We start from the raw sequence: 13,375 nt of genomic DNA, 5'->3' as shown, positions 1-13,375 counted from the left end.
TTTAGCCACTCACCTACATACCTACTCACCCACCTACCTACCTCACCCACCTGCTACCCTACCCACCTGCCAACCTCCTACCCTATTAACCTGCCGCCCTGCCCACACACCACCCGACCGACTCAGCTACCTGCCACTTCTCCCACCTGGCCCATTACCACGCTACCCACCTGCCACCCTACTCACCTGCCACCCTACCACCTCATCGATCTGCCACCTACCCACTTGCGCACCCACCCTTTCACTCATTCATTTATTCATTTTACTCATACACTCATTCACTAACACACTGAAAAACATGGGACCTTTAAATATTTACCAGAATACGGCAGCTGGTGCCATGAAAAGGGGCATTAGATTCTGCACTAATTCTCTTTGCTGCTCTTTCCATGGATTCCTGCACTGACTAAGTTCTTCTGCATCGAGGATTGGAAGTTTGGCCAGAAAAATTGGATCCAGGTAAGTTGATGGTTTTCTGTCCGATCAGCATCAAACAAGACAGTTCCGATGCTGATCAGAAGAATTGAATCATAGTTAGCCATGCCAGGATCTGGTCATTGATGACTACGTATTGACAGATGGCCAAATGGTCTTCTTCAGTACACCTTTGAGGTCAAGAATGTAGCAGGTTCACGCAACTGTGTAGCTGAAATGCTTTAGCCATACTACTGCTCCAGGCAGCATTAGTGATAGTGAAGTGACTTGTGACATTGAAGACTACATATTCACAATCATTTCATACATGACCGCGAACATTGTTATGCGACAAGAGTTGGAGGCAGAATCAGCAACAGTGTACTGCAGAGAGTAAGCCAGTGCCTAAAAACCATGGTCACATGAAATAGAGGAAAACTGCTCTGTACTACAGAGTACACAATGAGATCACATTGTTTGCTTGTAACTGACATCCATGGGATCCAGGGGAAAGTAGAAAGCTGGATATAAAATTGGCTCAGTGGCAGGAAACAAAGGATAATTGTTTTTTTTTGCAGCTGGAAGGCTGTTTCCAGTGGGGTTCCATCGGGCTCAGTACTAGGCCCCCTGGTTTTTGTGGTATATATTAATGATTTGGAAGTAAGTGTAGAGGGCATGATCAAGAAGTTTGCAAACAACACAAAATTGGCAGCTTGGTTAATAGCGAGGAGGATTGCTGTAGACTGCAATAAGACATCAATGGACTGGTCAGGTGAGCAGAAAATTGGCAAATGGAATTCAACCCAGAGAAGTGTGAGGTGATGCATTTGGGGAGGTCAAACAAGGCAAAGAAATACACAATTAATGGGAGAATACTGAGAGGTGTAGAGGAAGTGAAGAAAGTGAAGTTGAAGGGTCAGTCACAAGGGGACATAAGTTCAAGGTGAGGGGGAAGAGGTTTAGGGGGGATGTGAGGAAAAATATTTTTACCCAGAGGTGGTGACGGTCTGGAATGCACTGCCTGAGAGGGTTGCCTCAAATCTTTTGAAAAGTACCTGGATGAGCACTTGGCACATCATAACATTCAAGGCTATGGGCCAAGTGCTGGTAAATGGGATCAGGTAGGTAGGTCAGGTGTTTCTCATGTATTGGTGCAGACTCGATGGGCCGAAGAGCTCTTCTGCACTGTGTGATTCTGTGATTCTGTGACCTTGGAGTGAATGTCTACAGATCCTTGTATGGAGCAGAAAAGGTCCATGAAGTAGTTAAGAAGGCATATGGAATCCTCTTTTTTATTATCCAAGGTATAGGATTTAAGAATAGAGAGATTATGCTGGAACTGTACAATCATTAGGCCACAATTTGAGTACTGTGTGCAGTTTTGGTCACCTCATTACAAAAAGGTTGTAAGTGCATTAGAGAGGGCACAGAGGAGATTTATGAGGATGTTGTCAGGCCTGGAAAAATGCAGCTATGAGGAAAGATTGGATAGGCTGGGGTTGTTCTCCTTGGAACAAGAGAGGTTGAAGGGAGAATTGATTGAGATGTACAAAATTGTGAGGGGCCTGGATAGAGTGGTTGGTTAGGGCTTTTTCAACATGGCAGAGAGGTCAGTGACTAGGGGGCATCGATTTAAAGTAATTGGTAGAAAAATTAGAGGGGAGATGAGGAATTTCTTTTCACCTAGAGAGTAGTAGGGGTCTAGAACTCACTGCCTGAAAGGATAGTGGAGGCAGAAACTCTGAACTCATTTAAAAGGCATCAGGATATGAACCTCAAGTGCCATAATCTGCAGGTCTATGGACCAAATGCTGGAAAGTGGGATGAGGCTGGTTGGCTCATTTTTCGACTGACACAGGCATGTTGGGCCAAGTGGCCTCTTTCTGTGCTGTAAACCTTTTAAGGTTCTTATGAACTGTGTTGCACGCAGAGCTCAAAGGGTTACCTCAAAAGCACTACAGCAATGTCCATTGTAAATTGCCCATTAAGGATATCTGGGTGTTGTTATGATGAAACAATGATCATGTGAAGCAGTCTGGTGGCCAGCAATAGATCTTGCATAGAAGAGTTCATTAGAAACTGTGGAGCTTGTACGCTCAATGAAAAATCAATTGAACCATATCCACACCTATACACCCAACCATATGACCAATAAAACTATGGCAACAACTCCAAAGTAGATACTTTTGAAGTGCAAACAGTCCCTCGCAATCAATGTTTTTTGCTTGTTGGCCATGATTTGTACAGAAAATGGCCGGAAATTGCAACAACAAATTCCATAACCACCAATTCAGTCGTTGATATTTTAGACAAGTTGTTTATAAAATGGAGTTTGCCGGAGACTTTCTCTACAGATAATAGACCATAGTTTGTTTTCAATCAGTTCATGGAGTTCCCTAGTAAACTATAGAATTCACCACCATCTGACATTGCGGTACAAACTACAATCGAATAGTGGCATCAAACAATTCAACACGGTGCTAAAGGACAGTCTGAGGGCTAGGATGTTGGAAGGGAAAATGTTTGAACAATCCATTCATATTCTACTTGGCATACATTGATACATCCCATCTCTGACTGGAAAGACAGCATCCAAACTTATGATTAGTCACACTTTCACATGCTGCTGACCATTCTTAAGCTGTAACCACTATCCAATGAGAATGTCAGAGCAAAAGCAGAAGAAATCGCAAAGTGACGAGGGAAAGCAAAAGCGTGCTTTGACAGGAGAACATGCACAAGGTAACTACAATTTGAATTTGGCAATTAGATTTGCATCAAATGGCCAAAACACGACCAAAGGATTGCATCACCTCTATCAAGACCAACACAGATCAAGGAATTGTTCTGCTATTAACCCCTACTCTGGAACAATGCTTTGTTTCTTTACTACTATGTTACCACACCCTTTGCCTTTTGTTTCATGACATGGTATTTGATTATTCCAATCTCTAACCTATCTCTGACCTTCCCTGGATTCTGGACACTCTGGAATCTAAGAAATGACTCAATGTCCATACATTTGATTAGGATGGCTTAATTTAAAATTAGGTGCTTTAATTTTACAAGGGGAAAAAGATGTGTTTAATTGTTCAGTGTTTGATTATATGTGCCTATCAACTGCTCACTGCATGCTGTGTGTCAACCCTGGGGCTGTGGTTAGAGAAACTGAAACCAAGCAGTGAAACATGACATTTTGAAGCACTGTAATAAAGCTCTTGTTCACGCACACAACCTGGTGAGTGTCATCTCTGCATACCTCTGAGGCACAAAACATAATACTTTGCAGCCAAGCCACCACTGTGGACAGAAACTCATCCACAGGGTGGCTTGTAGTTGAAGCCAGACAGGCATGGAAGGCCTCTAAGACTGTCTGTATTGCTGGCTAGAGTAGCTAGTTGTCCAGTTTTGTACCAGACAGTCCTGATTTCTGCACATCTGGCCCAATTCCAGCACTGGACGCCCTTAGGTTCAGTATTTTGATTGCCACACTGTTCACAATGCCATAGCTCAGCCTGAGGGAAGGTCCATTCAGTTGTGGGCAGTTGCCAACCAGTGTGGAGATGATTCACAAATGAATGATATCAAAATCAACCAAATAGAGGCTGGATGGATCCAAATGGTCATCCTAACAGCCTCATTAGTTAAATATTGATCATGAAATCATTTTCAGGTCAGTGAGTGTATCTTGACACCCATGCCACCATTTACAAATTCAAAATGCCTAAAAGAAAAACATTGTTCAATCCGGAATTGTCAACAAAATTTGATTTCATAGCATAAAAACAGGGAGAGCGAGCATCACACATTCTTCATATTGTGTCAATGTGATATCAATGTCAGCCGCTGAGGAAAGGCAGATGTAAATCAGTGCATTTTGTCAGAAAAACACAAATTTAATACTCGATATACATCATCATTGAGCTTTTTTAAATCGATTGTGTTGCCACAAAACGATGAAGTGACAGCTGCTGAATTATGTAAAGTCTACTATGCTGTGAGGCATCATCAGTCATATAGGATTATTGGCTGCAGCATAAAAGTTGATTAAAAAAAAATCTACAGTGACTCCCCGTGGCCTGATGTGAGGGAAAACAAAGTGTAAACACTGAGTGAAAACATTCTAGTGCCATATTCTGCACAGAAGTACTTAAATTATCTTAAAGCAAATTATTATTTTCCTTTGGCAATTGATGTCTGAAACAAAGGTGCAACAAAGTGTTTCCTCTTAGTTTTGTGATATTTCAATTTTGAGAAGATGGTCTAGCATTTATTGTTGGATTTCTACTTTGTGGCCAGGAAACCTCGGAAGCATTCATAGCAGAAATATTATCCAAGCTCAGTACCTTTGATCTCAGGCTAGAGAGACTTTCTCCATATTCAGCTGACAACGCAATTGCTAATTACTGAAAGCACAACAATGTTTAGCAAAAACTTAAAGATGCTCAAAATAACATTGTCGCAGCCAACTGTTCGGCTCATATTTTGCACAATGCCACAAGAAATGCTCTTGGAAACGTTTATGTAAATGTAGAAAACATCATTCTCAATTTATCTGCTCACTTTAGCATTTCTGTGAGCAGCAATTGAGAGAGTTCTGTGACTTCATTGAAGTAGAGGAGTGTAATCTATTGAGGCACGTTGCGACCAGGTGCCTTCCTCTACTGTTGGCTATTGACAAGATTGCTAAAATGCTGGAAAACTGTGACAATCTACTTTCAGAAGGTAGGTAAGGAAAAGTGTGTCAAAACATTGTGGAGATGCTTCGCAGAGGAGGGGGATGACAATGAAGTAGCTGGGTTTTACTTCCTCTTTTTCAACAATTCTTTGAAACTATTTACAGACTACATTGAAGTTTTGAAAGCAAAGTTGTTCATCATCCTCTTGGTCATCCCTAAGCTCTGTAATCCCCTCCCTACATCTCTCTGCTTCTCTATCTCACTTTCCTTCTTTAATACACTTCTAAAACCTACCTCTTTGACCAAACTTTTCATCACCTGCCCTTGGTTCCATACATAGTTTTATAATGCTCTTGTGAAGCACCTGGGACGTTTCATTACATTAAAGGTGTTACATAAATAGAAGTTGTTATTGTTGTATAAGCTAATGAATTACATGAATAGGAACTTGGAGAGCAGGATGTAGGACAAGTTTTTTGGGTTCTCAGTGAATGACAGGCTGAAGCAATTAACACCAGATGTGGCAAGAAAATGTGAGACTTGTTCACTTTCCATAAGTCAAGAGGTACTTGAGTGACAGATATGACTTGTCTGAAAACAGCTTTCAGAACAGAAGGTCCAAATTAGCCCTTGCAAATGCTGTGTCATTTGAAGAATTTTGTGACGGTGTTCAACTGTGCAATCTTAAAGAGATTGACATGGATGAGCGAAATGAATAATTCAGCATTGTGGAAAGTGTTCTATCCTATCCTGAGACCAATGAGAAGAGATGCCTGAAACTATCAGCAAAGCCCATGGAAAAAAAAATCACAAAGAAAATCAGCTCCTATATATTCTCCACGCCATGCAGCAATGCTTATACAAAACACATTTTCTCCATGATTACCACCACTTGGAGAAATGAGAGGAACAAGCTGGAAGCGAACAGTGTGAAAGCAGAGCTCCAGATCGGCATCAATTTTTCAAAAGAATGCAAAGACACGTACTCTGAATTCTTGGGGAGCCAAAAACTTCTGAATACCGCTAGGAATGGACAAATATATAAAGTCATTCCCATGGTGGCATAATTGCTTTAAATTGTTGATATTGTTATTATTTATTATACTATATATTATTTATATTAGTTACTATATATATTATTTATTATACTATATATATTAGTTATATTAAGTATATATACTATATATACTGGTTACGATCAGGTGAGGATGGGTGGAATGACTCTGCTCTTTTCCCTCTTCTTTTTGATTGCAACAGGGTTTTTTAAAAACGGATAATCGTGCCAATCCCATAAATACTTAACTGTTTATTTGCTGTGAACATAAAATACATGGTCAGGCAGATTTTCTTGAAGTTTTGTAAAAGGAAAAAGGATAGTTTTATTGTACTTAACCCGACCTAAGAAAAATAATAACAATGCTCCCACTTTCACAACGCGCACACACACTATGTTCACACATGAACAAATAGATTGCAGAGTGGGGGAGATAGATTAAGAAACTTAGAGTCCAGTAAAATTTAAAAAAGTATAGGGCTCTTGATGGTTGCTGACCATTAAGCTGGCTTCAGGCTGAACTCAATGGTCTTGTGGCTTTCACTCAGTGGTCTTGCTGCTTTTGGGGCCAAGGCAATTTAAAGCTGTAGATGGTTGATTTATCAGTTCTTTTGCAGGCAATAGCATTGGGTTCAGTTCTTTTTAAAATCTCTGTCGGCGGAACCTGAATGGTCAAAATTAGTAGAAAGGCAGAAAGAGTTCAACTTGCAAGTTGGAGAGGGAAAGAGAGAGACAGAGAAAGAGAGAGGCAGAGAGACAGAGAAAGAGAGAGAAGGAACCCACTCAGGGTCTTGTTCCTTCAGTGTGTTTGTTGGCTGCTCTGTTCTATAGAGAAAACAAGTGCTTAAACACACAAAGGGTTGTCTTGACACATGTCTTTCACTCTCCAACTGCCCAGTGACCCAAATATGGTCATGTCTAGTGTATTCCAATTACCTTGATTAGATCATAGCTGAGAATCCTTTTCTCAGTCAGGGTCTCATTGTCAAGTGTTATGCCTATTGGTTTGTCTCCAACTAGTTGAGCACTCAGATGATTGTCTGGATACTTTATTATTGGGATAAGAGATACCTCATTCATCTCTTGCAAGAGAATTGTTCATGGTGAGGCTTTGCAGACAGATTGTCTCCATTTCAATAGTTTTGGAATGTAGAAGTACAGTGATGAAAGTGTGCAGCCATCTTTGACTACAATCCCAAAACACTGGAATGTGGCTTTAGTTTTAAAAAAATCACTTAGGGGTTTCTGCCAGTAAATTCAAAAATAGCTTTTTGATTTAAAGCATGGTTTCACAACACACTTCATATATAAGTACGGTTATCATTGGTAATTATTACTTAATAAACTTAATATGTTGATTAGTTCCATTGCAACAACAATGATCTGTGCTTGTTCTAATTAATTATATTGGCAGGACTTAACTCATAGCCATTCTGCATCTGTGCATGCGTGATGGTTGGTGGGATGAGTGGGGCATGGTCTGTGTCCAGTATTCCTAACCTCTGCAAATGGCCACCTTAGTGCTGCCTCCCACTGCCCCTCTCCACTCCCACCCCCAAACCCCAGGCCTGCTGCTGGGTGGCTGCCTCCAGGCAGCTAAAGTGTCTTCCACTGCCTACAGGGGCTGAAACCTGACTGAAAATTCCTAGTTTGTCTTGTTAACAGGCCTGAATCAGCCTTTAAGCAGGTTAGTTGGCTACCTGCCTTCAGGGATGCTGTTCCTCCCACCCAACCTCTGGGATAATGGCCCAAGGGCGGGAAGGAGATGCAGGACTGGTACGCTGACCAGCAGCACAAACTGCTATGCACACTCGCCTCTGTTCCTGTACCTGGTAGGAGCTAAAATTCCACATTATGATTTTGTTTATATCTATTTCTGCTACTCCTTTTATCTATTATTTGTTAGTTGTTTTTTCTCTGTCTTCCTTATAGGTAATCTATCTGTTTCTTATGCCTGTCCAACACAACTAGCTAGAGCAGTGGAGGAGTTAATAGTACTTTTTTCCCGATCTTTACTTGCACTTTTACTTGGATGCTATAATCCATCACAAAACTTTTTTAGTTTTAAGTATACACTTCTGTTTTAGCTTTTGGACTATTTTGAGGGCATAAATTGGATACTTCACTCCACAGCCATGGCCATGCATTCATGCAGATGACTAGGCAGTGGGTAGATAGCCTGTTGCCATGGTTCTGCCATTTCCATTAAAGCTGGGTGCTGAGAGAAGTTTGGGGGCAGGCCACCATACCTCCACTTTGCCCTTCCTCCATTCTAAATGCTCCTGACCATTGCTTTTTGTTAATCTACAGAAATGCAGCTGACATCAAGAGTTCAGCATACCAGGGAAAATGAAACCCGCATTTTGCCATCACTGCAGACTTAAACAAAAACTTTTTTTTTGTTATTGACACGCAATAGGGCAAATTCTTACAGTTTGATTCGTTTTATTTACTAAAAACAGCCAAGAAGTGGTGTTGATTTTTTTTGAATGTCTGTGCTGCACATAGTAAAATTGAATTTAATTGGAAAACAACACATGACAATGCACGACATTCTTTAATAATTGGAAAATGAAAATTCCAGAGCTTAATGACAAAAGGCATTTAACAGTCCTAGTCATCTAGTTCTATTGTATTAATTGGCCTCTTTAATCTTAGTTACATATACACCACCAATTGATTATATTATCTGTACAAATAAGGATCTAAGCACACATACATGTTGCTGCATGCTTTATTGCACAATTACAAATGTCTGTACAATTTTCTATATAAACAGGATCATCTTAAGCAATTCTACTTTTGCCTAATATTGTTTAGCTTTACACAATTTGGAGGGGTTTGGAGCACTTCAATTTTTAAACCAAACTCCAGTAACAGTACATCTGCAGAAAGTATGTTGTCATGGACTGAGGTGCTTTAATGGATAGTGTTACAAAGGCATTAAATTGTATCTCTTTCCGAAAATTCTTTCCAACAATAACCATTTATTAAATTCATAGCCAATAATTATTTGCCATTGGGTGGAACTCCATTTCAAAAAAGGGACTTCTTCAGTGGCTTACACCAAACCGAGTATGCGTCCTACCCACCAGGAGCAAGGCATGATCAATCTACAAGCAACACGACACCCTCGATAATTATAAGGCCAAGGGTAGTAGCCACGCAGGGGTTCACATATACGCTGGCAATGTGAATAACTGCGCCTGCACTCAGCACAACAGATTCCATTGTGATCCAGCAAAGGGTCAAAGGTCATGGCGCCACTCTCACCTTCTAAGATTCTCTGGAAAAGCAAGAGAGATATTTTAGTATTGCATGAATCCAAAATTTCTTTTTCATTTGCTTTGAAACTCATTCCTTTCCAAGTAAATAAATTTGTAGTAAAGCAATGTACCATAATAATGACCACATACTTTTATTTTTAAAATGTTAACATGAGGAAAGTTATTTTGACTGATATCAAAATTGCACCAATTCATAAAACACAGATTTCATGTAATGAATATACATCCTTCTCTGTCAGAGACACAATCAATGTATGCAAGTTTGCAACAAGTTACCGGCTTGGTAGCCCATGTGTCACAACAGAGTTGACTGCACTTATTAAATGACAAAATCTGTCACTATTGCCAGAAAATTGGTGTGGTGAGACCACATTTGGAGTACCGTGTACAGTTTTGGTCTCCTTACTTGATAAAGGATATAATAGAATTAGAAGCAGTTCAGAGAAGGTTCACTTGACTGATCTCTGGGATAAAGGGGTTATCTTATGAGGAAAGGTTGCACAGGTTGGATCTGTATCTATTGCAGATTAGAAGAACGAGAGGTGATCTTATTAAAACAGATAAGATCCTGAGGGGCCTTGACAGGGTCGGTGCTGAAAGGATGTTTCCCCTTGTGAGAGAGATGAGAATAAAGGGTCTCCTAATTAAGATGGAGATGAGGAAAATGTTTTCTCTCAAAGGGTCGTTAATCTGTGGAATTCTTTTCCCCAGAGAGCAGTGGAAGCAGGGTCATTGAATAGTTTTAAGGCTGAGTTAGATAGATTCTTAATTGACAAGGGAGTCAAAGGGTATAGGGGTAGAGAGGAAAGAAGAGTTCAGGCAACAATCAGACCAGGCATTTGGTCAAATATGGGCAAGGAAACCTCCTAATGATTTCCACGTACAGCTGCAACCCCCCCGCACCCCTCTCAGATGATGAATCAGTGCTCCTCCATGTTGAACACCACTTGGAGGAAGAATAGAGGGTGGCAAGGGTGCAGAAAATACTCTGGGTGGGGGACTTCAATGTCCATCACCAAGTGTGGCTCGGTAGTGCCACTACTAGACTGGGTCTGAAGGAGGTGGTGAGAGAACCAACAAGAGGGAGAAATATACCTGACCTCATCCTTACCAACCTGCCTGTTGCAGATGCATCTGTCCATGACAGTAACAGTAGGAGTGACCACTACACTGCCAAGATTGAGATGAAGACCCATCTTCACATTGAGGACACCCTCATTTGTGTTGTGTGGCACAACCACCATGCTAAATGGGATAGATTTCGAACACATCTAACAACTCAAGACTGGGTAACCATGAGGTGCTGTGGGCCATCAGCAGTAGCAGATTTGTACACAACCACAATCTGTAGCCTCATGGCCCAGCATATCCCCCATTCTACCATTAATATCAAGCCAGAGAATCAACCCTGGTTCAAAGAAGAGTGCAGAAAGACATGCCAGAAGCAGCACCAGGCACACCTAAAAATGAGGTGTCAACCTGGTGAGGCTACAACACAGGACTACTTGCATGCCAAACAGCATAAGCAGCAAGTGTTGACAGAGCTAAGTGATTCTACAACCAACGGATCAGATCTAAGCTCTGCAGTCCTGCCACATCCAGTCATGAATGGTGATGGACAATTAAAAAACACATTGGAAGAGGAGGTTCCACAAAAATCCCCATCCTCAGTGATGGGGGAGCACAGCCTATCAGCGCGAAAGATAAGGCTGAAGCATTTGCAATGATCTTCAGCCAGACATGCTGCATGGATGATCCATCTCAGCCTCCTCCAGAGGTCCCCAGCATCACAGGTGCCAGTCTTCAGCCAATTCAATTCACTCCACATTATATTAAGAAATGGCTGAAGGCACCGGATACTGCAAAGGCTATGGGCCCTGACAACATTCAGGTGATAGTACTGAAGACTTGTGCTCCAGAACTTGCCATGTCCTTAGCCAAGCTGTTCCAGTACAGCTACAACACTGGCATTTATCTGGCTATGTGGAAAATTGTGCAGGTAAGTCCTGTGCACAAAAAGCAGGGCAAATTCAACCCGGCCAATTACCGCTTCATTAGTCTACCCTCCACCATCAGCAAAGTAATGGAAGGGGTCATCAATAGTGCTATCAAGTGGCACTTGCTTAGCAATAACCTGTTCACTGATGCTCAGTTTGAGTTCTGCCAGGGCCACTCAGCCTCTGGCCTCATTACAGCTCTGCTTCAAACATAGACAAAAGAGCTGAACCCCAGAGGGGAGGTGAGAGTGACTGGGCTTGACATCTAGGCAGCATTTAACCGAGTGTGGCATCAAGGAGTCCTAGTAAAACTGGAGTCAATGGAAATCAGGGGCAAAACTCTCTGCTGGTTAAAGTAATACCTAGTACAAAGGAAGATGGTTGTGGTTGTTAGAGTCATCTCAGCTCCAGGACATCACTGCAGGAGTTCCTCAGGGTAATGTCCTAAGCCAAACCATCTTCAGCTGCTTCATCAATGACCTTCCCTCCATCCATAAAGTCAGAAGGGGGGATGTTCACTGATGATAGCACAATGTTCAGCATGATTTATGACTCCTCAGATACTGAAGCAGTCCATGTCCACATGTAGCAAGACCTGGACAATATCCAGGCCTGGGCTGACAAGTGTCAAGTAACATTTGCGTCACATAAGTGCCAGGTAATGACCATCTCCAACTGGAGAGAATTTAACCAATGCCCCTTGACATTCAATGGCATTGCCATCGCTGAATTCCCCCACTATCAACATCCTGGGGGGGTTACCATTGACCAGAAACTGAACTGGACTAGCCATATAAATACTGTTGCTACAAGAGCAAGTCAGAGGCTAGGAACCCTGTGGTGAGTAACTCACCTCCTGACTCCCCAAAGTCTGTCCACTATCTACAAGACACAAGTCAGGAATGTGACGTAATACCCTCCACTTACCTGGATCAATGCAGCTCCAACAACACTCAAGAAGCTTGACATCATCCAGGATAAAGCAGCCCGATTGATTGGCACCCCATGCACAAACATTCATGCCCTCCATCACCAATGCACAGTGGCAGCAGTATGTACCATCTACAAGATGCACTGCAGGAACTCACCAGGCCTCCTTAGACAGTACCTTGCAAATCTACGACCACTACCATCTAGAAGTACAAAGGCAGCTGACACATGGGAACATCACCACCTGGAAGTTCCCCTACAAGTCACCCACCATCCTGACTTGGAAATATATTGCTGTTCCTTCATTGTCACTGGGTCAAAATCCTGGAACTCCCTTCCTAACAGCACTTTGGTGCACCTACACCACATGGACTGCAGTGGTTCAAGAAGGCAGCTCACCACCACCTTCTCAAGGGTAATTAGGGATGGGCAATAAATGCTGGCCCAGCCAGCAATGCCCACATCCCATGAATGAATGAATGAAAAACAGTCTTATCAAATCGTGGAGCAGGCTCAAAGGGCTGAATGGCCTACTCCTGCTCTTTATTTGTATGTTCGTATGCAAAATTCTAAAGGTGCTGCACATCACCAATATGCCCTAAGATCTTTATTGTGACAAGGTTTACTTCTAATATTTAGATTTAGGATTTTCAATCAGCCAGATCCATTTATTCTACAACTTTTAAAAATCCTGATTCCATCCTCCTTGCCCTCAACTCCCCTCAAATTTCAGTAGGAAGGGATCCAGTTCATTGTCCTCCAAGTCTTCACCAGTGCTATTCTGAGTTGGCTAATGAAAGGAAGACATTTGAGAGTAGCCCAAGACTAGTTCAGAGTCTTCTGATTCTAATCCATGCTGATCCTCCCCGCTGCATCATGAGAAGGTGCCTGAGCTTAGTTTTGGACCTCCCATAGCAACACAGTGAGATTGGAAGTTCAGAAGACTGTAAAATCAAACTTTTGCCTTTCCTAGCCCAATGTTTCATATTGATGCCCCCAACTAGCTGCATGACT

At 41.9% G+C, this 13,375-nt stretch overlaps 1 protein-coding gene across 2 annotated transcripts in view; it reads right to left on the bottom strand.

Annotated features, from left to right (window-relative positions):
• Positions 1–8,685: 8,685 nt before the first annotated feature.
• cnmd (chondromodulin) overlaps positions 8,686–13,375 on the bottom strand; it is a 70,182-nt gene continuing 65,492 nt past the window's right edge. For both annotated transcript variants that reach the window (XM_041199504.1, XM_041199505.1), the window contains exon 7: positions 8,686–9,433. In XM_041199504.1, the coding sequence (XP_041055438.1) occupies positions 9,209–9,433 (225 nt within the window). In that variant the 3' untranslated portion in view covers positions 8,686–9,208. The remainder of the gene's footprint in view (positions 9,434–13,375) is intronic.

This window comes from Carcharodon carcharias, chromosome 11 (genome assembly GCF_017639515.1).
Source record: "Carcharodon carcharias isolate sCarCar2 chromosome 11, sCarCar2.pri, whole genome shotgun sequence".
NCBI classification, from domain to species: domain Eukaryota; kingdom Metazoa; phylum Chordata; class Chondrichthyes; order Lamniformes; family Lamnidae; genus Carcharodon; species Carcharodon carcharias.
This window is presented reverse-complemented; position numbering and strand designations above follow the sequence as displayed.